General features: G+C 48.4%; 2 protein-coding genes across 4 annotated transcripts in view; both read left to right on the top strand.

The window, feature by feature from the left end:
- LOC131096259 (phospholipid-transporting ATPase FetA-like) overlaps nt 1–27,822 on the top strand; it is a 98,356-nt gene that overhangs the window by 66,933 nt on the left and 3,601 nt on the right. Inside the window, exons 27-28 of the mRNA XM_058044577.1 lie at nt 1,667–1,797; nt 3,746–3,963. Coding sequence (XP_057900560.1) covers nt 1,667–1,797; nt 3,746–3,963 — 349 coding nt within the window. The remainder of the gene's footprint in view (nt 1–1,666; nt 1,798–3,745; nt 3,964–27,822) is intronic.
- Nucleotides 6,784–27,822, top strand: part of RUSC2 (RUN and SH3 domain containing 2) — a 58,267-nt gene continuing 37,228 nt past the window's right edge. Inside the window, exons 1-2 of one of the 3 annotated variants that reach the window (XM_058043499.1) lie at nt 6,805–6,842; nt 13,770–13,943. The gene's annotated coding sequence lies outside the window, so the exon portion shown is untranslated. Of the gene's footprint in view, nt 6,843–13,769; nt 13,944–27,432; nt 27,539–27,822 lie in introns of those variants that run through there. The other 2 variants (XM_058043502.1, XM_058043501.1) reach the window with 2 other exon arrangements.

Raw genomic sequence — 27,822 nt, 5'->3', positions numbered from 1 at the left:
AAATAAACATAATGAGCTGGATGGAATGCTTTCTGCTGCTCTTCTATGTCTGGGTTCCAGATATCCAATTTTTACAGCTGTATAGGAGCGTCTTATTTGTAGCTGTGTGATCTTTTTAAATAAGTTAACATTTAAATAAGTTAACATAGGAACGCATAGAAGTACAACATCCAGTCAGACATGAGAAAAATGCCATGTGATTATGGTGAGCCTTCTGCCAGGATAAATGGCAAAATCCCCAACAACAAAACATACCAGTGGTGACCAGGTCTTTGTAGTTATTTTACACAACAGATTTCTGAACACGTGCAAAAAATGAAGGATAAAAGATGAGTCCATCACCTGAGACTCTGACCAGGATGAACATGTATTTATATGTAAGCAAAGTAATTAAAAGTAATCCAGATGTTTTTAATAGCTCTGTGCATCCATAGCCAATATAGATAAAACATTGTTATGAGTCTACTTATGAAATCCCAACACTTTTTATTTCAAATCTCAGATCTTTGTATTAATCAACGCCTTCATTTTTTACTGACTTTTTCAGTAAAAACTTCTTTTGTCTATCTTCACTGCAACAGCAAAGGCCTTAGAAATATCTGAGATGCAGGTTAGTTGTTGCAACATATCTTTCAAGCATATGATCACGTCCACTTTGAGATGGCTTTAAAAATCAAAAATGCTGAGTGAGAGAAATCAGAATGTCTGTTCAGTTTCCCAGGGCAGGTGGACAGTTGAACTGGATTATCTTGAAGGTCTCTTCCCACCTTGAGGATTCTATGATGGTTATAACTCACTTGCCAGGGGTATCTCATCTGCTGCTCTGTTGTTACTACATTGGTCAAAGAAGCCACAGTGCTGAGGGCCTCTTAATAAGGTCCCAGTTTGAAACCATTTTTTAAGGAAAGTGTTTCTAGTCTGGACTAAGACAACTTGTTTACTTACATTTCAGTGAAGTTGTATTACAGCAGAATTTGGCCAACTGGAAAGAAAATATTCAGCGAATATACTGCCAACACCAGCATCATTAAGTCGTGTAATGAGGGTTTTGCAGACTGTTTGGTCTATTCTACATTCCCACAGTTTTGTGAAAGCCAGAAATAAGCACTTTGGTTTCAAAGGAGGTGTCAGTGACATGCCACCACGTGGCAGTGGTGCTGCCAATACCCCATTAGGCTACACTGTCTGTGCAGTTCCCCAGAGCAACACATGCTCCTCTCACAAAGGGCAGTGATTCCCATTGCCTTCTGGGCAGAGCCAGTATTTCATATCCTTTAGGAAATGGTGCAGGGAAGCAAGAAAGCATTATTCTTCCTTTTGTGCTGGAGTCCTGGGCTGCTGCTTAAGGTCTCCTGAATGTTTATATCAATCCTTTGCTGTGATTTGACTCTTCACAGAGAGAAAAGACTCACTCTGACACCATTGTCCACCTGGGTTGTTGCTGCAGTCATGTCTGGACATTGCATTTCTCTTTGCTCATCTCAGACAGTGACAGTGGCTTTGCAGTTCTCTCTACAGCCAGGTGATTTCGATGTTGGAGATGATGTCCGCCTTGTATTTTGGTCTATTTGCCAGGTGCTCTGAAATCACAGAGAGCAACAGGGAATAATGGTGGGAGCTGCTGCTTTTGCAGTTTTAATCGTGTGTGTGTTTGTTTGTTTTCCAGGTACGGCTCGTAGCACACTCAGCCAACCCAACGTGTGGCTGGCCATCTTCCTCAGCATCGCCCTCTGCGTGCTGCCCGTGGTTGGCTTCCGATTCCTGAAGGCTCAGTTAAAGCCTACTCCCAGTGACAAAGTAAGGAGATACCTCATTAAACCAGAAATCCTGCTTGCCATGGCCTAGGCTCACCGTGGAGCCACATTTCATGGGCTTGGCATCACCTGGGCTGTGTGTCTGTATTGGTGCAACTGCTGCCATCTGTCTGTCCCTCACTCCCCAAAGAACAAGGGGTTGGGTTTGGCACGGTTCAAACCATCTGCAGCTGGGACCAAGGCTGAGATTATTTAGATGTGGATTAGATTGCTCTGAGGCAGGAAAGCTGCACTATTTTTAGATGCAGGGTTTAAGCGCTGTGGCTCAGTGGCAAAGGAGTGGCATGTTCCTCCTGCCCTGATTCTGTGCAGTTTTTAGCCTGGCAGACCACAGGCTTTCACCCTCCACCAGGGAATATATGTTTGCTGGGGATTTTTTTTACTTATGTCAGAATTTACTTTTTGTAGCCAATGGCTGTATGCCCCCTCTGGAACCAGCTTCCCTCCCATCCCTGGGAATATGAAGGTGAGGGCACCAGGGCAGGGAGAGGCAGGGAGTGATGGAGTGGGCAGGGAGCGCACTGCTCACTGCAGCCAAGGGACCCCTCAAGAGCATCAGCGCACTCAGAGCTCCCCGGGCTCGCTCCCAAGCAGGAGCATTTGCTGAATGCTGCTGCCACCTCGTGCTTCCTTCCTCTCCCTGCGCCGAGCTGCTGCGAATCGGGGTCAGAGCACAGCCCCAGGGCAAGGCTCCGCAGCTGACGCCCTCCCTGGTCATCCCCGGGATGGCTGTAGGAGAACATGTCAGGGGAATTCTCAGCCCTCACAGAGAGGGTAGGCGGGTTTTAGGGACCTGCTGGGTAGGGAGGTCCTTGGGACACAGCTGGAAGCAGTTGGGGGTGTAAAAATGGGCAGAGTTTACCCCAGCTGAGCAGAATTCAACCACGGCTGTCGCACAGAATCCCAGCCTCACTGCTGAGGTTGAGCATCCCTCTCTCTCTAGCACAAAATTACCTCTCTGCCTCCTCTTGGAAGTGAATGGTCACAGGATAGGAGTGGGTTTCCAGCTCTCCAGCTCCACAGAGTCCCCCAGATGGTAGCAGACAGGCCTGATGTTTAGAGAGGCCAAGCACCTGCCGCTGCCATTGTGCCAAGCAAGAAGCACAGGAGTCTGGCAGCTGGGGGTTCTGCTGAGGCACAGGCTCTCAAGAGCAGCATTAGACAGCCCCATTCTGAAAAGGTTCTTGACAGCAGATTAACTCAGTGGCCACCTGGGAGCAGAAAGCCCACTATCTGCAAATAAAGTGCAGTAGTTATTTCCCATCTGCCAAGGAATACAGGAATCTCTCAATTATCCCTGTAAGCATTCAAAGCCAAGTTGTATGAGGTGTTGATACACCTGATATAGTGGCAGTGGGGTTGGAATGAGATGATCCTCAAGGTCCCTTCCAACCCAAGCCACTCTATGATTTCATAGTTCTATAACATTCATCATTGTAATCATAAAAGGCTTTTAGGTATCAGAAACTCCCTTTACTAGCCTGTTTTCTATATTAAATATGCCAGTCCTTGAATATTTCTTTATTAGTTTTCTGGAATTTTGACTTTTTGAGATGACTTTCACATTGTGGGTGATTTGAGTGAAAGTCCTACAGCAATACCCCAACCATGGCATATCAGAGATGTGGGGAATTCATGGAAATAAAATTCCCTCTCATGATTTACAGATGATGCTCCCATTAACACCTTTTAGAATGGAATGGAATGGAATGGAATGGAATGGAATAGAATAGAATAGAATAGAATAGAATAGAATAGAATAGAATAGAATAGAATAGAATAGAATAGAATAGAATATTCCTCATTTTTCCTCTGGATTCCTGCCTTTGTTTCCCTTTCTCTGCTCCTCTTCCCTCTGCTTGTTAATGATGCATTTAATGATGCTTGTTAATAATGACTCCACTTTTCCCGCCTTCTCTTGCGGTTCCCAGGTGCTGCTGAAGATCAAGGAAGCCAAGAAGAGGCCCCCTCCGCCCTCTCCCAAGCGGCGCCTGCGCCGCACCAGCACGCGCCGCTCCGGCTACGCCTTCTCCCACCAGCACGGCTTCGGAGCCCTCATCATGTCCGGGAGGAACATGAGGCCAAAGTCACCTTTTGCCACAACGGGAACATTTTCACCCAACAGTGACAAATATAAACACAAAGGATTGTAACGGAGGAGGAAGAAAAAAGGAGAGAAGAAAAAAGACACACCCCACTTCACCCCCTTTTCCCCCTTAAAGATTAACAAAGCAAACCAAAGTAAAGGGCTTTCAGGAGAGGGGGCTGTGCTGCCTGCAAGGCACCAAGATGCTGGCTACCCAGAACTCTGCCCTCTGGGCTGCCAAATCGAGGACTTGGGGCTTTCCTTTCACCCACGTACACTCTCTGATTCTAGTTTCTTCTCCAGAGACGTGTGCTGCTGCTGGGGAAGGCGAGCAGGGTGACCTGCAGCGTGGAGTTGCATGGTATCCCAGAGGGCCTCCCTGGCACAAGAGAGGGCGTGCTGTGGGAGGCATCTCTGCTCCCTGAGATTGTTCATAATGATAATATTTTTTTCTCCCTCTAACTATATACCTCAGAGCAAAGAGAATTTCAGCCTGAGGAAAAGGTTGAATTGGCAATGTCTTTCTCAGTCATGTGCCTTCTATTTTTCTTCATGAATCCACTCTGGGCCGTATTACTGGGGTGACAGTATTGACCCCAGGTGTGCCTTAGGTCCAGCCACACAACCCACAAATCCATAGCCTTTGTAACATGTGTGATTTTGTAGCCTTTTGACTGTGATCCACTTTCTCAAGAGATGGCCAGTACCCAAACACCACCCTCTTCCCACATCTGCCATCAGGAAATGCTGCAAGCTCAGAGAAACCCTTAGTAGGTCAAGGGACCAGGAGCTGACAGTCATCAGCCTGCCCTGATTTATCTGGGTTGCAAATCTGCTCTTGTAAAGGATTATTGTCCTCAGAACCCTCTCAAGTTTTGTAATTGGGCACCAGCCATTTCATTTAGACTTAAAATAAAAGAGCAGAAGGCACTCAGGCTTCCTTATGGATCAAATAATGAAATCTGGCCCCTGAGAAGCCCATGCCATGATTAGGGCTCATCTGAGCTGCCAGCACAAGGCATCTGCCCCCCTTAACAGAATAAGGTGTGTGCACATCTGGCTTGATGGTGATCACACCAGAATTACTGAAGCCAGAAAAGCTATTTCATGGCCAGCAGCTGAAATAACCTTTGCTCCACTGGTGCTGGGGTTCAGTGTGAGGGATGAAGCATGGCCTGGTGGCTCCCTCACCCTCCCTGATGAGCAGAGTGGCCACAATTCAGAGGAACTCAGTGAGGCCTCAGGAGTCTCTGCAGTGTTTCATGGCTGCAGTGTTTCTCTGTGCTGGCTCAAATTTTAGTTGGGAGCAGGTAATCTATCAAACATGGGTAGCAGAGAGCTGAAAATCCAACCAGTCTGACTGCCAGCAGAGGGACCTAAAATGCACAGACGCAGCTAAAGACGTGGTGATCCTGAGGGACTGGGATTTGCTCGCTGTTTTGTCACAGCAACTCCATAATCAGCAGGGTTACTGGGTGGAAGGCCAGCGTGGCAGCATGAGAGTCTGTCCTGCCAGCACTGCTGAGCTGTCTAAATGCAGCTTTTTTTGTCCAGAGGACTAAGCCTCTGGCTGTTGTTACGGGGGTGGTTTTTTGTTTTTGTTTTTTTGTTGAGGTTGGGTTTTTTTTTCAGCTCCATTATACAAATTTAGACTCCTTTCATAATTTGAATTGGATTTTTTTTGTGCAGTAATCAGTTGATATTTATGAGACTCTGCCCTGAGTCTCTGTGCTGTCAGGAAGCAGTGTATGATGGCAAGAGGCCAGCCATGTCCCCGTGTCATGGAACACCCTGCTGCCTGTGGTCCCAGTTTCAGCAATTACTGTGTGAGATTGTTTGAGCTCTAATAGAAGGTTTCATCTCCCTGTGTTTTAATTTAGTGCAGGAAAGAAAAAAACAAAAACCACAACCATACTAGTCCGTTGCACCTGCTGCTTGGGGAGGCTTGTTGCAAACTGTGGTATTAAATTTCAGCATGGCCAGTGCAAAACTGGAGCTGGGACTGGGTCCAGACTTCAGTGTCTAGGAGCTGCTTGCTAGGGAAGGAGTAAATTATCTGGTGATCTCCCCTGGAAGGAGACACCTGAGTAAAGTGAGAGCCTGCACTCTGGCTGAGGAAACCACTGTGGTAATTCATGCTTGTCACCTCCCCCTGATTTACCATTCACTTTGCAGAGACAATCATGGCTTTCTGACCAGGATTATGCTTTTCACAGTCAGCCTCCCGGGGGTTAAGGGGAAAAGGAGAATTTGTGCAGATAAGCAGACATAGCCATGGTACCCAGACTGGTCTGTGGATTGAAAGTCCTATCAAAGCTGTTCCTGGCATCTGATGCAGCAGAATATATTGCAGAGCAGCAGAGGCAGACCTTGTGCTGACAGAGCAAGGAAAATCTGACACTGTGCCTCTCTTCTCATACAGTTTACGTGCAAAGTACTCACCTTCTGGCTAAAAGGGGATTTGAAAATGTTGGCTACAACATGTAGGGGATAATAAAGCTGTTGGTGAGCTTGCACCAGATACAATTCTTTCGGTGGTTTTAACACAATCAGCATCTGAAACACATCAGCTGGCAGTGATGTCTGTCCTACATCACTCCTGATTTTGTAAAATAATTGGGTTTTTTTAAATAAAAAGAGAATGTTGGGATGATAGATTCCGTGGCACACTGTTAATTGATGTAACAAGTTTATACGCAGAAGTGCACGGGAGGGGGGACGGTCTGTAGGACAATGGATCTGAGACGGCAACCCTTTTCATCCGGTATCCTGACGCGGTAAGCACACAAATTCCCAAAATTTTCCATCCTGGCTAGGATGTTTTAAGAGGAAACTTAGAGGAAACGTCAGACATCCTTAGGCGGAGGACCCGTTGTGGGCGGGCAGCGCGGAGAGCCCGCCCCGCGGAGCGGCTGTAAACAGCGGAGCGATGCGGGCGCTCGGTAAGGGACGGCGGCGGGGATTGTGCGGGATTGTGCGGGAATGTGCGGAATTGCGCGGGCATTGCGCGGGCAGGAGCTGGGCCGCTGCTTCTCGTGTGCGCGGTGTTCTGCTGGGCTCCCCGGGGGAGGTCAGACCGCGTGTCATCGTCTGTGCCGTGTCTGAAAATTATAATTTGGTCTTCTATGAGGCTCTGGTTTTTAACAGACATGTCAAAAATTAATCCCTGAAATAGATTTTGGAGTTTGTTTTCACCCTCTCCCTTTTTTCCTCCTCATTATTCCATAATATAAATATTCACAGTTTGAACATTCTTTTGCTGTTGTGCCTGTACTTGCTGCCCTGCTGGGCTGCAGTTTGGGGGTCGAGAATGATAGTGATAATGATAATAATGATAATGCTCTGATGGTGTTGAGGCACTAGAACAGGAGGCCCAGAGAAGCAGTAGGTGCCCTGTCCTTGGGAGTGCTCAAGGCCAGGTTGGATGGGGCTCTGAACAACCTGGTCTGGTGCAGGGTGTCCCTGCCCATGGCAGGGGGATGGAACAAGGTGGTCTTTAAGATCCCTTCCAATGCAAACCATTCTGTGATTCTTGATAACCAGTGATGACGTGTTTCCTTGTCTTAGGCTGCAGCAGTGCAGAGCTTGGAACAGCTCTCTCTCCTGAACCCACAGGGTGACAGTGAGCAATCTCTGTCCCTGATGCCGTGAGGCAGCAGGTGTGTTTGGGCAGAGGCACATCAAGGGTGTTCTCCATTGCTAACTGCAACACCTGCATTCCAGGCTGCCTGGTAGCTCTCACTCTGCCCGTGTGCATCCACACAACTCTCTCCCACTGACCTGTAGCCTGGAAATCCTTACTCGTGAGCAGCTCTTAGGAAATGGGAGGGCAGAGGAGCAGTACGTGCTTGCCCTGGGCTCTCCAGTTGGATGCTCAGCAAAGTCTGTTGCATGAATGGAGACATCTCAGTAATGACCCACGCTAATTACCAGCTGGAGCAAAACCAGGAGCACAAAGGCCCTCTTGGATAACTGTGGGCACATGCACTGTATCTCTAACCCCATGAGACCTCTGATAAAATTCTTCCTAAATCCAGGTATTCCAGTTGGAAAGCTTCCTGTCCTAAGGGTTGATTTTCCTCTCTCTCTAATTTTCAACCTAAATGTGTTCACTGCATTTATTCTCTTGTTGTCATGCCAGCTTTACACTTTTGCTTCAGCACTTTTGTTTGTCTCCTGTGATATATTTAGACAGCAATCCTATCCGGTCTCTGCCTACATTTGCCTAGGCTAAACAAGCCAGGCTCTTAAGTTTCTTCTTGTTTGATAGGTTTTTTGTTTCCCTCAGGCCCTTTCTGCACCTGTTCATTTGAGTTTATAATTTTTAAATGTGGGTGACCAGAAATTTTTTTGCATGATGCTTCTTTTATCAGTGCCTATACAATAGCTCTGGTATTTCACTGCCTCGCCTAGGACTGTGTTTGCTTTTCTTACAGCCTCATCATCTCTGTGTTCTTCAACACTGTTTTAGTGGTTATTTTTCCTAATTTTCTTATGAACATGCACAATTGTTAGCTAAATTAGGTTAGCTACATAAATACCTCTCCTCTCATGCCTGACAACACGGGGAGGAGCAGAAGTCATCACAGAATAAGTCTGCGCATGCTGATGCTTTAAACTGGTGCCTTGTCCTCAGGGCCAAGCTTTTTCCATGAGGGCTGGCAAGGACATTCTGCTACATCTGCTGATGTGTTGGCTGATGTAAATATGCTGGAGTGAGGGAGCTGCCATTTCTCCCAGCAATAAACATGGGGCTGAGTTCCCAGCCACAGCCCCCAGACAGCCCCGTCCCTGTCCCTGTCCCTGTCCCTGTGATAAAGGTGTGTTGCTGCAGGGCTGGATGTGATGAAAGCTCACAAGAAGGGTGCAGAGCCCTGCAGCCTGGGCTTGACCTCTGAGTGCTTTTGGCTGTATCTGCAGCACAGCAACTCTTCAGTTTTTCCAGAGCTAGTCTTCTGCTGCCCTGCTTCTTTCACTGCATTTAGAGGTACAGAGTGCTTTTTCTCTTCCTGGCGCTGTGGGGAAGCCACCTCTCTCCCATCACCCCCAGACTGAAGGAAAGAGGTTTCCATAGCCCTGTCTCTTTCCCCAGCCTGCCTCTCCTCTCCAGCTGGGTGGAGCTGACTGTACGGAGCTGTCAGCTCCTGCTTTTCCACCCAACGCTAAGCCCTCTGCTAGACTTTCCAGCTATAAATGGATCTCGACTTTTCCAACCCCCACTCCCAACACGAGGAGATGTTGTGGGATATCGGAGCTGGGCCAGGCTTCCTCTGAATTAGGAAAACATATGACCCAACTGCTGGCTTTTCGTATGTTCTCTGTGAGCATCGTGCTGGCTGTGGGGGAGCTGTGTGTGTCCTGGCGAGGGCTGTGCTGCTGAGTTCCTCGTGTGCACTGCGGGAGCAGCTGGTCTCAGGCCTGATGCCAGGCCTGCAGGTGCCATCACCAGCCCCACAGGTCACCCCACGAACACAGCATCGTGTGATCTGAGCAGTGGCTCTCCAGGGAATGCCAATGTTTTTGTTACTGGCTGCATCCTGCCTCCACATCCAAATCAGGCACTTCATAGAGGAGGCCTGGCTTTTGCACATAATGAGCAGTCCTATTTGCTTCCCTTGATTTTGGGATTTATGGCAGGGATCCTGAGATCTCTTTAGCTTTACTGCATTCTGGCTCCTTGGAGAGGCAGGGAGCATCAATATTTCCTCGTTCGCCAGGGAGCTGGGGCCTGAAGTATGCACACCAAGGTGACTCAGGGAGTCAGTAGCTGCCCTGGATTTTAAACTGAAGGCTTTTGTGTCATCAGGTGCTAGCCTTCATCAGCCCTCCGGGCATCCAGGCCGTTCATTCCATGAAGAGAACAGGTCTGTATTTAGAAAACTAATTTATACTCTCATGTTGAAAAATTGCAGTCTGAGAGTCTCCTGGTTAGTGTGCTTTGTGGAAGCTGCTGGGCAGGGTTCCAGTCTGGTGACCTTTTGCTGGCAGCAGTGGGTTTGCATCGTTTTGTCTTAGACAGCAACACCTAGAGCAGCTGCTTCAGAGGCTTCCTCACCTCCTGGCAGTCATCCCTCAAAAACCTTCAGGCTGTGGATAAGGGATCATGGAATATTCAGAAGGTGCAAGCCTGATTTATGGCTGTGCAGTAGTCTCTCTGCAGTTCTGCTTCTGTTTCAGTTTTTGCTGTGGCAGCAGATGCTGTCTGACACATTTTCCTGCGCAGGCTCCTTGGTATCCTGCATTTTCCTAACTCTGTGGCTTCGTTGTGTTGCCTTTTAGATGGGTCAGTGCATCTGTTGACAGGGCAGTGTTCAATGGACAATGTACAGGAATAATTCTTCTTTTTTTTTAATGTGAGCAGGAGAATGTGATGGTCCAAACCATGATATTGCGTAGGGCTTATGGTTTATTAAAACCTAATTTCTGTCTCCCTTCTGGGAGTGTGAGCAGCATTTTGTACAAAACAGATGAGGGATAGATGAAGTGCTCCTTCACCCTTTTCCACTTCATTCCTGGGCTTTGAGCTCTTGGAAGATATGAAATGAAATTATGTAGTTGTAGATGCTCTTTCCTGTGGTAACCTCTGCTGCAGCTAGGCCAGGTGTCAGAACCTGCTGGTTTGCCAGCTCAGCTTGGAGTGCTTCAGGTTAAACTTGGTTGTGGGGAGTTTTTCTGCTTGTAGTGTCCCTCCCAGTACAGGGAGGCTGGCTACCCCCAGTTCTTTATTTCCTTATGTAATCTGCCTTCCACTGAATACTTTATTCCCAGCTCTTCACCAAAGCCCTGGACTCATTGCAGGGTGTTTAATGAGCTTCACTGGCTCTAGGTCTCTGTTCTTCTGATTCTGGAGCATGAAGCCTCATTGAGGTTTTGCTGCTGGTACCTGCTGCTCACCTGAAGCCCACAGTTCCTCCATCTCCTCATTCTTGTGTTTGCCTGGACTGGAAATTATGGTTTCCACAGTTCACATCTCTTGTGCCTGGGGTGAGTGTTTGGTGAGCATATTTATTTCTGGTTACTTAAGCATTGATGTGGACTCTGCACTTCCACCTGAGTCCTCAGTGGAGCCTCAGTGGATGAGCATGTGTCTCAGCCACCCAACACTGCAGGCTCTTTCAGGGGTCCTTGGCAGAATGGTGATGGGGCTGAATCATATTTTCACTTAAAGCTTTATTTTCTTAACAGGTTCCTGGTAGCAAGGAAATGTAGCATGGTTTGGGTTGGAAGGGACCAGAAAGGTTATGTAGCATTCCTGGTCACTGTGCTTGGAGCTCTCCTTGTCAAATGCTGTGCTTTGCAGGGCATCACAGCTCTGGTACCTGCAGTGCATGGTCCCAGGGGCGCCTGTGCAACACATCCAGCTGTGGTTTGGAAAACGGGGTGAAGACTGTAATTTTCTAGTGATTCTGAATTGGTCTGGGTGGTTGGTTTGAAAACTTCTTGAGGAATTACAGGAGCATCATGCAGAACTATTAGCTTGGTAAAACAGCAAATGGGAGGTCGTGCTGATAAATGCCACATGTAATGGTGATCTGGAAACAGTTTCTCACTGCCCACAACAAGCTCTTTGGAGTCCCTATGGATTGTTATCTGAGCACATCAGCTAAATGTTCAGCTGTAGCCAAAAAACACTGAAAACAAAATTTGTTGGTATATGTTCTTGTATACTAGATACATGTTGTGCCTGCATCTGGGTATCACATACCAGCTGGTCACCCTCTTTCAGAAAGAGTAATGTAGACCTGGAAATGATAGAGAAAAGTGTAATGGGGATGATTAAGGGACTGGCATAGCTTCTGTAGGAAGAGAGATGAAACGAGAAAAAGTAGATGATACTGGGAAAGAGCAAGCATCTGTAATAGAGGATTCAGCAGGGAGAAGTTGAGTAAAGACTGACCTTAATAAACTTTGCTATTTCTCACAGCACAGAGGAAGTGCATCCAGCAAAATAATTTATTAGACAGGAGGCTGAGGAAGTCCTTTTTCAACACAGTTGATTTGTAGAACATGTTGCTACGAGATGGCATGAAGACTGAAAATACACACAGATTCCAAAAGGAACCAGACACCTCAATGGCAGAGATGTGTTTCAGTGTCTCTGAAACATGATGGTCAGTGTGTGACCTCCAGCTGTAGGAGCTCTCGATTGTTGCAGGCTGGAAGAATGTGTCCTTAGGGGAGAGATCACTCTGATTGCACTCAGTGAAATCACTCTGTGAATTTTATGTGCCAGTGCCACATTGTCAGGGATACAGCACTAGACCAGAAGGATTTGTGGTGCAACCCTCTCAGGTGGTTCTGGTTACCAGAGCGTGCTGGAACAGTGGGGTGAAGATGAACTGATTTGGTTTTGACCACTTTTGCTCTCACGAGTCTCCTGTGGGAGTCACGCACAGCTCACCACAGATTTTCTTATCACTTTTATTAGCAAATCTGGATGGACTTCCAGGAGAAGGGGACTGATGCAGGCACAGCCCATCGGCTGGCTCGGTGTGCCAGGCACTGCTGTGGTTGTTGCAGGGTGTGCCAGCCCAGTGAGCCCTGCCCTGCCAGGCAGGTGGCATGCTTGGCATTAGCTGTCCAGTCCTATCTTTTTTCCCTCTTGGCTTATGATTAAGATATGGTTTGTGCCCTGATGGAGCAAAGTCTGGATTCTTAGAACCTCTTATTTGCATAACTGTGGGTGGTGTTGTTATCCATCCAAATGTCTTGTCCTACGGAAAGGGGAAAGAACAGACTGTTGCAAATTCTATTGTGAATTCCTTTATCCTTTCCAAGTCTTATGTTGCAATTTCCTTCACAGTCTAAATAGCAGAATGTCTCCAGTCTCTCTCCACAGAGATCTGTGAAAGTTTGGAACTATAAAGCCTTGAAAAGCCTTGAAAAGGCTTTATGGTGGGTTTATTTTGCATTGTTCTGTAGCTCTGATAGACAGCCAGTATGCTGCTCAGGCTGTAGCCTCTCTTGCAAGGAAAGGAGATGTGTATATACATTATTTGCTGATAATGAAGTTCTCATTTTTGAAGCATTGACAGTAGCCCTTCTTACTTGCTGCTCATCCCGTTGAAAACTTACCAAGTCAATGTTTCTGGCATTTTGGTTTGTTTGGTTTGTTTTTAGTTTTGTTGTTGTTGTTTGGTTGTTTTTTTGGGGTTTTTTTTTTGTTGTTGGGAGGTTTTTTTGGGTTTTTTTGTGGAAGCTGGCTGAGGCTGGAGCAAAAGCAAAAAGCGGTAATGGACATACTATATTTTGTCTGCCATTCAGTTAGCTGCAAGTGGATTCTTCACTGGTTAAGCCGGATCATTGTATCACAGTGAGATTTTGGGAACACTGGACTCAGAATCCAGTCATAATTTTACTTCTGCCTTGTTCCTTGAACTCATAAACATTAGAATGTTTATGCCTCTTTCAGCAGGAAGGATAGAGCTTTAAAGCCAATTCCCTGTTCCCCACAGAGAAGTAAAAAAGTCTCCTGGCAGCCCCAAGCTGTTTTTAAACGAGACAAATGCCCATGGTGCCTGTCTGCCAGAGCCCCCAGCCCCTGCAGCGAGTCCCCTTTTAGCACACTGCTCCATGCAGCTATATCTGGCTCCAGTTCTTTGTTCGGGGAACGTGACCTCATCGTTGTTTTGGTATTTCCAGTGATTCAGCCTGGTCCGGGGCAGGGAGGAGTCATTCCTGGTGCAGGCTGACAGGGTGTTTGTGCGTTTCTGGAATTCCAGAGTAGTGCAGCCTCAGCCCTTCCGCTGCTTTGACAGCTCGGCTGAGGCTGGTGCACTGCATTCCTGCCTGGCAAATGGCCTGGGCGCAGCTGGTGGAGGGGTTGATGCTCCTGCTTTTGGGGGTAATGGGGATCCCTGTCTTTGCAGGGTACCTGGTGTGCGAGGGTGAAGAAAGCAGCAAGCAGTAGCTTGTACGTTGAGGGAAGCCACAAGGGATCTCTGCTGTGTGGGTGGGAATAGAGTCCCACAGAATGCTCATTCTTGTTCACGGGCTCCAGCATCCCATGAGGAAGTTAACTTTGCAGCATCCACAGCAGCTTGGTAAGTGTTGTGGTCCTTGTTTTTCAAGGGGGGAAGCTGAGGCACCGAGCGGGGAAATGTTCTTCTTGAGGTTTTACACCACTGAGCTGGAGATCCCCAGATCCTTACAGACCATGGTTGCTCAAGAACTACAGGAACTCCTTGTTCTTCATTGCCAGCTTCACCCAGAGTCACTGGTGTGAGCTGTATGCCTGCCTGGCACAGGGCTTATAGGCAGTGCCTGCTGGGCTCTGAAATGTCCTGAAACAGCTCCTTCCCATCCTCTCCCTAAGATCTTCCAAGGCTTGTTAAATGGGTATGCACGAAGCTTGCGAGTCTCTCCTCTGCTGCTGATTCGAGTTGAAGGCACAGTGGAGAAAAAGACCCTGAACCCTTTAAACCTTGCTTCTTAACCTTGAGATGAGCTCAGCTGGTTAGAGCATGGTGCTTATAATGCAGGGTTGTGGGTTTGACCCCTGAATGGGACATTCACTTAAGGGTTGGACATGATGGTCCTTGTGGGTCCCTTCCAATTCAGAATAGTCTGTGATGCCAATCTAGTCCCTATTCCCATGTTCCATATTTGCCGTAAATCCAGCTGCAGTACAGCTTGTAAATTACCCTGAGATGGCAAGGAAAAGAAGAATCCTGGCAGGAGATACCAAAGACATTGAACTGGGGAGAGGTGGGTAAGTGTCAGAGATGGGGAGACCTGGAGCCTGGGGAGAGGGCCTGGACAACAGGAGTGGGTCAGGGCAGGTGAATGGAGCAGTACTCCAAAAAGCTTTTCTCCCTGGCGTGATGGGCTGCTGTGGCACTCAGGGAAGGCGTGGGGATGTGCCAGCTGGGGTGCAGCATGGGGAGTGGGATGGGTTTGCATTACTGCTAGCACCTACTGCATATGGAGCTTAGGATCTGATGGAGCATGCGGAATTGGGGAGGTCTCTCCTGACTAGTGGTCACTCACTCCATGCTTCCCCTGGCAGGCAGTGGATCCATCCATCCCTCCCTCCCTGTCCGAGCAGGCAGGCAGTGCATCCATCCATCCATCCATCCATCCATCCATCCATCCATCCATCCATCCATCCCTCCCTGTCCGAGCAGGCAGGCGGTGGATCCATCTCTCCCTCGCTCCCTGTCCGAGCAGGCAGGCGGTGGATCCATCCCTCGCTCCCTGTCTGAGCAGGCAGGCGGTGGATCCATCCATCCCTCCCTGTCCGAGCAGGCAGGCAGTGGATCCATCTCTCCATCCCTCCCTGTCTGAGCAGGCAGGCGGTGGATCCATCTCTCCATCCCTCCCTGTCCGAGCAGGCAGGCAGTAGATCCATCCATCCCTCCCTGTCCGAGCAGGCAGGCGGTGGATCCATCTCTCCATCCCTCCCTGTCCGAGCAGGCAGGCGGTGGATCCATCTCTCCATCCCTCCCTGTCCGAGCAGGCAGGCAGTGGATCCATCCCTCGCTCCCTGTCCGAGCAGGCAGGCAGTAGATCCATCCATCCCTCCCTGTCCGAGCAGGCAGGCAGTAGATCCATCCATCCCTCCCTGTCCGAGCAGGCAGGCAGTAGATCCATCCATCCCTCCCTGTCCGAGCAGGCAGGCAGTAGATCCATCCATCCCTCCCTGTCCGAGCAGGCAGGCGGTGGATCCATCTTCCATCCCTCCCTGTCCGAGCAGGCAGGCGGTGGATCCCTCCCGCACAGCGCTGCCGCGCTCTCCCCGCTTTCCGCGCCTGCTGTAAATGGCTCTGTGTAACACGAGCCGCATTTCTGCCATAGCCCTCTCCTGTGCGCATCTGTATTTACACTGAGGCTTTCATTAGCACTCTGGCCCTCGCTCCTCGCTGCTGCCCACATGCTCCCTGAGTGAGACCCTGGCACCGCTGTGCCTGACGGGGGGCAGGTGGCTGGCAGCAGCGGGAATTCCTCAGCCAGCTCCTGTCTGGAAGAAGTGCCTTGTCATCTTGCCTGTGCCCGCCATCCTGCATCCACAGCGGCGGAGACTCCCCGCAGCCCGGCTCGCTGATTCCCGAGCCGCACGGGGACGAGCTGGTTTTCCTTTGGATTATCGCTGGCCCTGCGTGCTGTGCTCCTCCTGTGCCTCTCATGCCAGTGCTGCTGCACTCGGCTTCCAGCTGCGCTGAGCTGAGCCCACGTCCTGGGGTGGTTGTGTCTGGCAAGGTAGGAGCTGATCCCTTCTATTTGTTCTGCTAAAAGTAATGTGACCATTAATGACTGGATAATGTGGCCAGTCCTGCCCCTGCCTTTGCAGCATGTGTCAATTAGTGGGTTTATTTTGCATTGTTCTGTGGCTCTGATAGACAGCTGGTATGCTGCTCAGGCTGTAGCCTCTCTTGCAAGGAAAGAAGATGTGTATATACATTTTTTTTTTTAACCTACATACTGGGAAAATCAAACTTTTCTGCTTCAAGATGGAGTCTTTTTTTCTCTGTCTTTTCTGTTCTCATGCAGCATCCTGTGCGTGTTCTTCAGGTCATGTCACCTGCTTCTCCAGGAGATGTGAGAGCAGAGAGCAGTCTGATGTGTCTTGGGAGAAAGGGGGTGGGAGGAGAAACTCACTGAAGACAAAAATCAAGGAAGTTCCAATAGGCTCGGGAATGGCTTTAGAGAAGTTATTTTTAACCCAGAAAATCAGACAGGGGAAGAGCCTCTTTTCCTTGCATAGTCTCAAAAGGGTGGTTTGCTTTTGATTTTTTTTTTCCTTTAGTGCTTCAGGGCACACTGTTTTTATATGGAAAGGCTTGAAGCTGCTGCTGTCCCTAGGGATTGACTGAGGCAGTCAGTCTGGCTAGTCTGGTGCCTCCTTTCCAGTGAACTTTGCTGACATTTAGGGCACCTGCCCCTGCCACTGCACACCTTTGCTGCTCCCACATCGGGAAAAGAGGAGACAACCAAGAAACCCAATCCCTGCTGGATTTCCCTGCAGCAGCCAAGGAGAGATAAAATAGGAAGGCATCAGCATTTTCTGTGTTTAGGCACAACTGTTCCCTTTTTAGTCGACAGCAGCTGGGATGTGCACTCAGCCATCCATCTTCCCCAAGCCTAATGTACCTGGGCTTCCCTCCCATATGGACGAGAGTCTGTCTCCTCAGCAGGACAGACAGGGATGCCAGGCCTCCTGAGGTGATGGCTCACTTCTGAGAACCACCCCAAACACCAAACCATGTTTTAGGGCCTGCTGTATCCCTGTGAGGAGGATAAAGGGGTGCTCTAGCTTATCCTGCGATGCTGCCAGTGAGTGTATAAATAGTGCCCACAGTGTACTATTTTGGTGACAAGCTCTTCCCAGGATTCATCCAAAGAGTTATGTGAGCAAGTGTTAAAAATAACACCAAGCCCTGCCCAAGTGCTGGCGTCATTTCAGCCAAAGTGTTGGGAATCTTCCATAGAGAGCAGCATTGGACCCTTGGTGGGGGCAGCAGGAGGGGGCCCAGAACAGCTTCCCCTATTTTCATCCTCTTGCTGTCCTGCTGACTACAAAGGACTGTGGCCCTCAGCTTCAGCAGATGTACTGGTCACCAGGAAGGTGTGAGACTTTGACTTCTAATTAGGTTATTTGCCACTGGGCTTTCCCTGTGTGTTCTGAGCATTATCACTGGGTCTAATGAGAGGTACAGGAAATTTAATCTAGCTCTAATCTAGCCTGCTGCCAGGTCCCTGCTGGTGGCTGGGGCTTGCTGCCTCACTAGAAAGTCTTGGGCTGTAGAATGGGATATGGAGGCATTCTGGTTCTGGGTTAGGTTTATCCTGAGAACTGGTAGCTGGAGATTAGTTTAACTGTGGAAAGGACATTAAATGTCTGTTGCATTATGGCTGTAGCTCTGGACATTCTTGGCATCCATATAAACACAAACATTATCCCAAACTTTTTCCCTTTTCATGGTGTAGTTGGTGTCTATAACAGAGAGCTGGACCACGCAGCAGAACTACCTGGGGAGCCATGCATCTTGAGCTGTGCAGCCAGTGCAGGATGCACCATCCCACTGTGGAGCTGGAGTTGTGCTTTGTTCCCCTCAGGCTGAGTTTTGCTTGTTGTTGGTCAGGTTCTATGCTGGTTATGCAATTCCGCTGCTGCCAAGCTGCAGCAGCATCATGGTGTGTGCTGGAAGGCAGGAGACCTCCCTGCAGGGCAGCAGAGCTCCCTTAGCCCTTGTGCTCGGTGTGTGAAGCCAGGAGCTCACAAAAAGGCTTCTTGAGGGGTTCATGCTCAAAGAAGCCCTGTCTGAAGAAAGAGCTAATGCCTCTTGGAGATAGACGGCTGATGTGGCTCCACTCAGGCCTGGTCTCATATGGGATGTAGCAGCCCCTGTGGAAGTAGAGCACCCATTGCTTAATTACACAGCTTAATACATGAAGCCTCACGCTCAGGAGAAGAGGTGAGATGTCCTCTGGATGCAAACAGAGGGGCAAAGCTGGGGCTCACCTGTTTGCTCTGAGTTGTCAGCAGCTGTATCACGGACAGGGATGCATCTCTTTCAGATGCTGGAATTCAGAATGATAGCATTAATCCCCCTTTATAGTTAATTGCCCCAGGTTTGCATCCCCAGATACATCAGTTCCACTTTCTGGCATTGTAGGGGAAGGGCTGGGTGGTTACAGCTGGACTTGATGATCTTAGAGATCTTTTCCAACCTCAGTGATTCGGTGGTTCTGTAGTCTTTGAGCACTTTCAGAAGGGCTGCATTTATTTTAAGCTGAAAGAGAAGATTGCTGTGAAAGCAGCAGGCATGTGAAAATTGCTAAAAAGGTTACAAGTGCTATTGGACCCTCTATGCTTCACCTCCTCTGATATGGGATTACTAATTCTGGCAGATGTTCCCAGGGATGGAGAGCAGGTCCTGTTGGAACATCATGACCAAGCATTTTCCCTGGCTGTTGCATTGAGAACAAGTGAGAGAGCAGGGGAGATGCTTGGCTTCTGGCTTGTACTGTTGTATCTCCAGTGCTCCATCATTCTTGCCCTCTCACCTTTTGGCTGGTCTTCTCTTTTCCATGCTGTGTGTCCAGAGCCACAGGCTGGGTGTGTGTGCAGGATGGAAGGCTTTCTTAAGCACACATTGAAAGCGCAGGCTTCAGAATTGTCCGGACATGGAAGTACGTCATGGAGATGAAAAGCATGTTTCTGTTTCTCCAGGAACGTGCTCTGGGCAGTCAGTCCTTCATCAGAGGCTTCCTGCTCCTCAGTTATTCTGTTCCATCCTGCTGCTCTCCCATGTCCAGCCAACAAAGAGCTCTGAGTCACCACAGTGGTGCTTATTACTAGGCCTCAGCCAAGGCTCTGTGTATCATCATATATTACAGAGCTCCTGAGGGCTCTTTTAGGGCTCCTTCCACTCTGGCATGCTCTTGTTCCACACTGGAATGTGTCTGGAGTGTGTGGGGACGTCTTGTTTCTTGTCCTTAAGCACCTCTTTGGTGGATGTTTCTTGGTAGTTTTCTAATGGCTCTTCTATCTAGAATAGCCTTCTAGACTATTCTCCTGTAGTCTCTGCGGTGCCAGAGTCACACCCCAAGGATTCCAGGAGTTCCTGGGGTGCTGAGATGTCTCCATGGGGAGCGTGTGGAGCGGTCTGCCCCAGCTCTTTCATCTGCCTCACAGGAGGCTGAGCCCTATTTCAGTCTGCCCAACACAATCCAAGCTTGGCACGTTTGTCAGCCGTCTCCTGTGACCTGCTTTGCCTTTGTGGCCTGCCTCACCACTGCTGCCTGGGCTTTGCCTCTGCCAGCTTTTATTTTCTATTTTAAAGAACAGAGCAGGATTTCCTCCCACACACGGATCCCCTTTATCCCTGTAGCATTTCCTTCACTGGGGGTGCTTCTCCAACCTCAGTGAAATCATTGCCCACAGCCAACAAATTTCCCATTTCTGGCTCTGTGTGCCTGTCTGCACATGGTATGGCTGCCTGTTGTTTGAACATGACTTTTGGAGGAGGCAGACCTTGCACAACTTGCACATCAGCTGGGAGGTAAGTTAAGACTCTTTGTGTTAATTAAATGTACACCGATAAGCACATTGAGCCACAAGGTTGCTTAATCATGGGCTGACCTGACACGGAGACCTTGAATACAGCTGACTGATGATCCATGACAGCTTGCCCTGGTAGATGGGAGGTTGTTAATAATAACCAGAGAGAAATTTAGAAGGGTTCTCAGCTGTGACCAAGGATCGTCTCCAAGAGGACTGAATTCTTGAGGAAAAGGTCTCTTTGTTGTGGTGGATGAAATCCACTGGCTGAAAACTCACAGAGAGCATATTCTGCTTAGGGAAAAGATACATCTGGAGTATGTTTTTAACAGCCAGGTGGATTAGCAGCCAGATCAGCTGGCACAGGATGCTGTTGTACTCGCAGCTGCACCTATGCGTTTGCTGTATCTTTCCAGGATCATGTTTGTGTTTCTCCAGGTATTCTGCCTCGCAGAATAAATTGCTCTCAGCTTTTAATCCTGCATTAGAGGCTTCCTGTTTCTCTGAGTCAAACAGAAGTCACACGACAGTAAGACCTCCAAAAGCCATGTAATAATCACGTCTCCCTGAGCAGGCACAGTGGACCTGGGCTATGCCATTTCTATGCCATTCCTTGGGTTTCTTTATTTAATCTCTGGAAGCTGACATTGATCAGGACCAATACCTGCTACATACTTCATTTTAGCAATTCAATCTCTTCCTTCTATTGATATTTCCTAATGCAGTGAGTTGACCAAGATTGTAACATGGGCATTTGTTTTGCAATGAAGTTGGAAAAATACATTGTTTCCATTTTTTAACAGTAAGGGCCTGTGAAGATTAACAGGTGTGCATACCTTTAAATAAGTAAAGCAAAGAGCTTCTGAGATACAAAAGACCATGGAAAATTTTAAGAAAACTGATTTACTTCCTGACTCTTATGCTTTTTTGGTGGAATAGTGAATGGTTAGTTTTATCTGTTATACCTCAACTCCCCTGGGTGGCTCTCAGGGATCCTTTTTTTGTTGTTGAGGACGTGAAGAGCAGCTTGTCCACTTACCCTTGGCAGCAGCCTTTTATACATTTTGGAATGCTTTAATGCACCCCCTGGTTTTCCCCTGAGAACTAACCCGCTTGCTTCGCAGCTTACTCCTTTCTGTCCTTTTTTCCGTGTTCTCTTCAAGCTCTCAGCAGTTTGTCCATTTAGGGTATGTCCATGAGCTGTGTGCCAGTGTGGGCAGAGGGGAAGGATGACTCCAAGTCTTGCGCATGCAAGACATGCCTATTCACACAGCCCTACATACTGTTTGCCTGCTTCAAAGCCAAATGCCACTATTGCTCAAGCTCTGCCTGTGATCTGCAGTTACCACAGATCCCTTCTGAATGAGCAAGTCGTGCGCAGTGATTAAAGGTGGGGATGTGCAGTCCGTGCTGTGTGAAGTGCTGTGGTAGTGGATATAATTTATGCTAATTTGCTGTTTGTGTATAGCCCTTATCCCTTCAGCTAACAGGGCTGTAGACAGCACAGGTGAAGGGTAAGAGACAACTTCTCCATCTGAGAGCCAGCAGGTGAATGTACAAGTGGAAGACAGAGCCTCAAGAAGTTTTCAGTGGTCCTGTTCCCTCTCCCCTTTGCAGCTTTTTTAGGTGCCTGCTGGGATGTGGGTGCTCAGCAGCCCAGGCAGTCAATAGTATAGCTCTGGAGCCCTGTGCCTGCCAATATTGTGCTGTTCTGTTGCTGCTGATAGGTGAGCATGGAGTGAATCTTCAAGAGTCTTTCAATCACAGAGTGCTTTGCAGCTGCCAAGACACTGCTCTATTTGCCACTAAAACAGCTGGGGCAGGTAACCGTGCAGAGCAACGCTGTGTGTCCAGTGTGGGTGGTAACTGGAGAAACTTTAAAGGGAAAATCAGGACAAACAGCTACAACTGATATCATGCGTCTCTAATAAAGTGGTTATGTACTCCCTGGGCTTCGTTGCAAAGTGGAGTGGGAATGTTTGAGAGCTGGGAAGTCTGTTGGGAACTTTCTGTTCTTTTTGGCGAGTTCACGGATGTCTCTGTTTCACTTTTGCTGTTGCTCAGAACGAGGATGGGAGGGACGGAGTTTGGCACGTGCAGAGTGATGTTAATGAGGGTTTTCTGTGTGAATCATATGACCATAGAATGATTTGGGTTGGAAGGGACCTTACAAAGATCATTTAGTTCCAACCTCCCTGCCCTGGGCAGGGAAATCCAGAACAGTTTTCATACTTACTGTTGCCTTGGAAAACTGAAATATTTATGACTCAGTCTTTGAGCAAGAGGACAGGAGGGTTTTTTCCATTATTGGATGTGGCCTCTTGTGCGTCCAACAGTGATGTTTTCCTTCTCCTCTGCTTGCCCTCTCTCTGCTTCATCCCTTCCATTGCAGTTGCTGTGAGCTGAGCCTCGTGTGCAGTGCAGTCACCCTCACTTTGAGTCAGGCCAGCCGTGCCCCTGGAGTGGGCAGGGAATGTCACTTTGCTGCACATCATGGGAGCCATGAGCAGTCACCGTCCTCGGGCAGTGCGTGCTGTGTGCACAGTGAACCATTTCTGGGCTGCACATTCAGCTCAGCCCTGCAGCTTCTCATCTGCTTAGTTAGAAGTACATAATTTTTATTTGAGGTCAGAATGCAGCAGTGCTGTGGGTGCCAAGTTCACCAGCCCCAGTGTATTATGTTATGTGGCAACTTAAGGCTTTCCTCATGGCAGTGGGGAACTATTAAGTTATTGTGAAACTAGTTATTTAGGTAAATGGTGCTTTGGGGGCAGCATTGATCCTTTGAAAACTAATTTTTATAGGAGTGAAGCCATTAACACCTTAATATCCACTGTTACCATGGCTGCTCAGAGTGATTCAGAATGATTGTTTGCCAGATTAAAAGACTTTTAAAATTTTTTTTAATAATACCCTTTCTGCTTCTTTTGCCAAGGTTTTGACTGGCGAGAGTTTATATTCCCAGTAAGTGCAGCATCAATATCTGAGTGAGTGCTTGGAGAAACAGCTTTGCTCTTAGAGCTGAGCTCCTACTTCAAACACCCTGAAACCTCAGTCTAGATCAGTTATGTCCAGGCTTTGCTTTAATTCAAGATTTTCTGTGCAGCTTTATGAGCCTGGCTTATCAGATCCAAGCTGAGCCTTCAGACATGATCCAGGAGCTGCTCTGCTGTTTGTGTTCTGATTTCCCTATGTCTAGAAACATCCAGCTACTTTTTTGTGCTCTTGCTTTGGCATTACTAAGTATTGGGAGTAGAAGATGCACATTAAGAGTTGGGGTGTAGGGTCATTTCTCCCTTTCACACAGAGTTCCAAGTGATTCACATCTCCCTGTTACCCCAGCCTCCTTTGGGGTGCAAACGTACTGGAATCCTGAGCTGGAAAGGCCTGGAGACAGGCAGCTGGTTGTGGGCAGGGTTTAGTTTTCCCATAGATGCCTCAGTAGTGTGGAGGTATGTGGAACTGAGCCCAGCCCTGTGCGGAGCCGTGCCAGCACTAGCCCAGTCTGGGAGCTGTGACTTTTTATGGAGCTTGTGAGGGCCTCTGTTCCTGGGCAGTGAAGCATCAATTGCCAGCACTAGGAAGGATTTGACCTCAGTACAGCAAGTTGGGAATTCAGACGGTGATTGGGATGGAGGAACCACCTTGCCCGGTATGATTTTTCTAGAAGTGATTGCAGATGGTCAGCAAAGAGAGGGAGCAGGACACAGAGTACCCTATCCTGTCTATTTGTTCCCGGACATTTGCTAGTATTTTGTTTGTTTAATAACCTGAAATGGATCTCTCAAGTGCCTGTCCTGCCTCCCTTTAATCCGTGTGTAATTCTTCCATTCATAGTACCCTTTGAGAAGTAAGAGGCAGTAAACAGACTAGAGGGAGATAACAGGAATGTTGAAAGAGGAACTACTGCTCTGAAGGGAAGTTGTTAGTGGAGATCAGCCTCAAAATGGAAGCTGTTCTAAACATGAAATAATGCTCTGTGCTCCAAAAACTAAAACTTCAATAGTGATATTTTGTAAAGACACAAAGCTAAGGAAGCATCATCAGAGGCTGTTCAGTGTTATTCAATATAAAGAGCTGGGATTATTCCTTAAGGAACAGTACAAATGGGAACTGGATAGTTCAAAATTGAATGGCTGTGTGCCTGAGAAATGAGCAAAAAAAGTTCAGCACTGTCTGAAGGCTCACTGGGGGATAGTGACAGTGGGGGGAAAACTCAGGGTCTCAGAGTGATGTACAAGGTAGCTGTCAGCATCTAACATGATGTAGCCATAGAAAAGATACATGTCATCCAATGGGACACATTGGTCAAAGCATTTCTAGCAGACATGGGGAAATTTTAGTATATTAAGTCATGGGAGTCCTTGCTTGGAAGATTGTGAACATTTCCAGTCACTCTCTGAAGGCTGTGTGCAAACTGGGTTGGGTCCAGAGAAGGAATATGGGTATGATCAAAGAAATGGAAAGCCTACCTAATGTGAAGTGATTAGAGAACTCAAATGATATGACTGTAAACACAGGCTGGATAAATGCTGACGTTAAAGCTCATTTTTGGAACATGAGTGAATAGGGGTGAGCTGTGCATGGATAAAGATAAGCTGGAAAGTCAGAGAATGTTCTTAAACATCAGAGGACTGAACTCGGGGAATTAATTCTGTTAGAAGACAGCAAGCAACAAGAAGTGTCCAACTTCTTAAAAAAAACAGCAACAACTTTCCCCTTTGAAGCCATTTCCTCATTTGGAGGTGTGGCTCCTGCCTTGGGTTGCTGGCCCTGAAGAAATCAGTACTGCTGTTGTGGGCAGTGGGCAGGGCTCACTGGGACACAGGGTCATCATGCTGGGATGGTGAATTTGGATGTTGAGAATGTGTCTGTGACCAGCAAAACCTCACAGACTCCTGTGCCTCTGTCCTCAGCTCCCCTTGGAAGGCAGTCTCAGTGTGGATTGGTTGGTGATCCCCCAGGGAAATGTGAGGGCTAAGGGCAGGCATTTCCACTGTGCTAACATATGTTTTTATCAGCCTGCTTGGATTTTTGACCCCTCACTCAAAAGCTCCTGTGTCTGTTCCCACTGAACAGAAAAGATGCTGAGCATATGTCAATAACAATCAGCCCACATTGATCTCTGTGTGTCAGAGAGAGAGATGTTGTTTGACCTTGAAGGAATGGAGAATTATTTTAGTTTTCCTTTATCATGAAGTTTCATCATCCGCTTTTGTGTTGGCTCCAGTTTTCTGGTGGACTCTTGCTCCAGTTGAGCAGACCCATGCTCTTAGTTCAGCTCTGACCAACATCCCTCTCTCTGGCATTTCCCAAACAGCCTGGATGGTGTTGGTGCTGGGTGGGGCTGCCATGGGATTTAGATTGCTGCCACAACAATGGGTAAGCAGGGTGGGAAGACTGAGCTGCATTTGCCTCGCTCCTGAGTGGTCCAACACATAGGAAAGAGTGAAGATATCCCTGTGACCAATACAAATGTGGCCAGAAAGTATATCCTAGGCATGTTCCTGCTGTTGCATGTGCAGATAGCAAGGCACAGGTTTTCTGCTGTGATGGAGAGCTTGCTGTTGCTTGTACCACCTTCTCTTTGCTCGAGAGGCATGGACACACTGAAGGTAATGAGGGCTTGGTCAAAATGCCCACCCTTTAGGAGGAGGTGTCAGACAGCTCCCTTTGCTGGGCTACAGCTGTAAGCTGGAGGCAGCTGCTGGGGCTGCCTGGCAGTTCCAAGGGTGGGCAGGTTGTGCCCCACACCTGATGGTGAGAGGTGATTAAAGACCTGTCCTAGCACAGTGCTTGATGTCAGAGCTACAGCCCAGAGAGCTGACTGAAATCTGGGGCTGAGCTGTTTCCAGTTCATGCATCACTGGAGCAGATTTACAGCAAATAGGTGGGAGGCTGGGTCAGCTGGTGGGTGATTTTACTGCCACAGTTGTGGCAAAAATGGAGTGAGTTCTTCTTGTACGTGGGCATGTGCTGACCTTAGCAGCTAATTCCTGCATAGTATATGAAGGAATAGGCCCAAGACTGAAATGTGTTGGGCTTTCTAACACCCAGTTGATCTATTTGTGACCTAACTGTTGTCAGCAAGAACTCCATGTCCATGTACAGCTCACTTCCAGTGTGAGTGCAACACCTGTGCCTCCCCCAGAGAGGTAAGCTTTGCCGCAGCCCAGGACTGGGAGGAGGATGTGCCTCCTTACTGGAATTCACAGGTGGGAGATTGGGTTGTGCATTCAGCCCTGCAACATGGGGTAAAGAGGCAGGATTGCAAAGATCCTGCCCAACATCTGGGATGCTTGTGGACATTGAGACTGATACTGGTTAAAAAGGAATTTTCTCCTGCCAAGCTACCTACACTGCAGGGTGCTGGAGTCTGTGAGAAGCACCTGACCAGGGGAAGCAAGATGGGAACCCCTGTTACTGCAGGGGCAGGCATGTCTTGACTCCTCCATCTCTCTCTCTCACCTTCCTTCTCCAAGGAATACAGTCACCAGCCTGCAGAATCCCTGCTTCCTCCTTGCATGACACCGTGGAGTCAGCCATGCTCCCCTTCTTGCACTGACTCATCTCTGTGATCAAATAGAAGTCATCTCCTAGAAGACAGTCGGCAAGAAAGGGCTTTGTTCTTCCTCATTAATTAGTACCTGAGATCTCCTGCTGCCTGCAAAGCTTTGGGACAGGCTGTCAGTTCCTAGTGCTGTTGCTGAGGGAGGCAGACTGGGGAGGGAGATGCTGCAGAGGGGTGTGTGCTGCAGAGGGTCGAGGCCATGTGAGTTTGAGATCTGGGGAACATGCAGAATGTATTTTGGGGAGGAGGGTACAGACATTTATGTTGGGAACTGACCTATAAATAGGAGTGCTTCTTCAGGAACCCCTTGTCTGCTTCGCTGCTCTGTCTGATTGTAAAGAAAAACCCCCCGACTCCATCTGATCTGGTGTGTGTGTCTGCTACCCCAGACAGGCATTGCTGTCAGGGAATTGGTTAATGCCAGTGTCCTGTGGCAGGGATGAAGGCAAGCACTCAGCCTGCCAGCATTTGTACCTCCTGGCGTCAGCATTGGCAATGCTTGTGGAGGACTGGGGAGGGCACCGAAATAGTTTCCATTCTCCTCTCTGCTGTGGGAACGAGTCTCCTGGGTAACAAATGCTCCTTGTTCTGCACAGAGCTCCACAGCTGAAACTCTCCGTCTCTCTCCTCGCTGTTGCTCCCTGACTGTCCCAGCTAAAGGGGCCGGAGATGTCTGCTTGAGCCTGCCTTAATTAACACTGACAGTACAATGGGACTGGCCAAACGGGGGTCCTGGGGCTGCACGTTAATGGGAGCACAGTAAATAGTCTCATTTACAGCAGCTTGGCTGGAGCAGAGCCTGCCAGGACTGGCTTTCTGCTTGCTGCAATGGCCAGGCATGGACGTAGGTCCCTCACTCCTGCATCCTCCTGGGGGATTGTCCCTGCCTCTTGAACAGGACCAGCTGGTGGAGTGGGTTTCAAGCATTCCAGGAAAGGCGGGCAGTGGGCTGGGGAGCAGAAAGTGCTGCTGATAGGACCAGTACATTGACTTCTTGGGAAGGACCTGGCCTGTGGAGCCTGACCTCTGGGACTGGTAGAGTGATCATTCACTGTGGTTTGGAGGTGAGTAGCAGAGCTGTGTGATGCTGGCTCCAGTGCATTGCAAACAGTCTGCACAGCCTACAGCCCAAGGCCCTTCCTCTTTTCCCAGTGGAATGGTCCTGAGCTAGGGGGAACACTGGACTCCTGCCTCTGAAGCTCTTGGTAGGAACCACCCCCTAGCCCCATGGTTTTCTGACAGAAATCTGATTTAAGTATTTCTTGAAGAGATATTTTAAAAGTTTGTAGTATTCTTGGATCTGAGATAATGGCAGCCACTTCCAGTAATGTCTAACACTTTTCTGTCA

This window comes from Melospiza georgiana, chromosome Z, assembly GCF_028018845.1.
Source record: "Melospiza georgiana isolate bMelGeo1 chromosome Z, bMelGeo1.pri, whole genome shotgun sequence".
Classification (NCBI taxonomy): domain Eukaryota; kingdom Metazoa; phylum Chordata; class Aves; order Passeriformes; family Passerellidae; genus Melospiza; species Melospiza georgiana.
The sequence above is the reverse complement of the archived record's forward strand: the minus strand, read 5'-3'. Positions and strand labels throughout refer to the sequence as shown.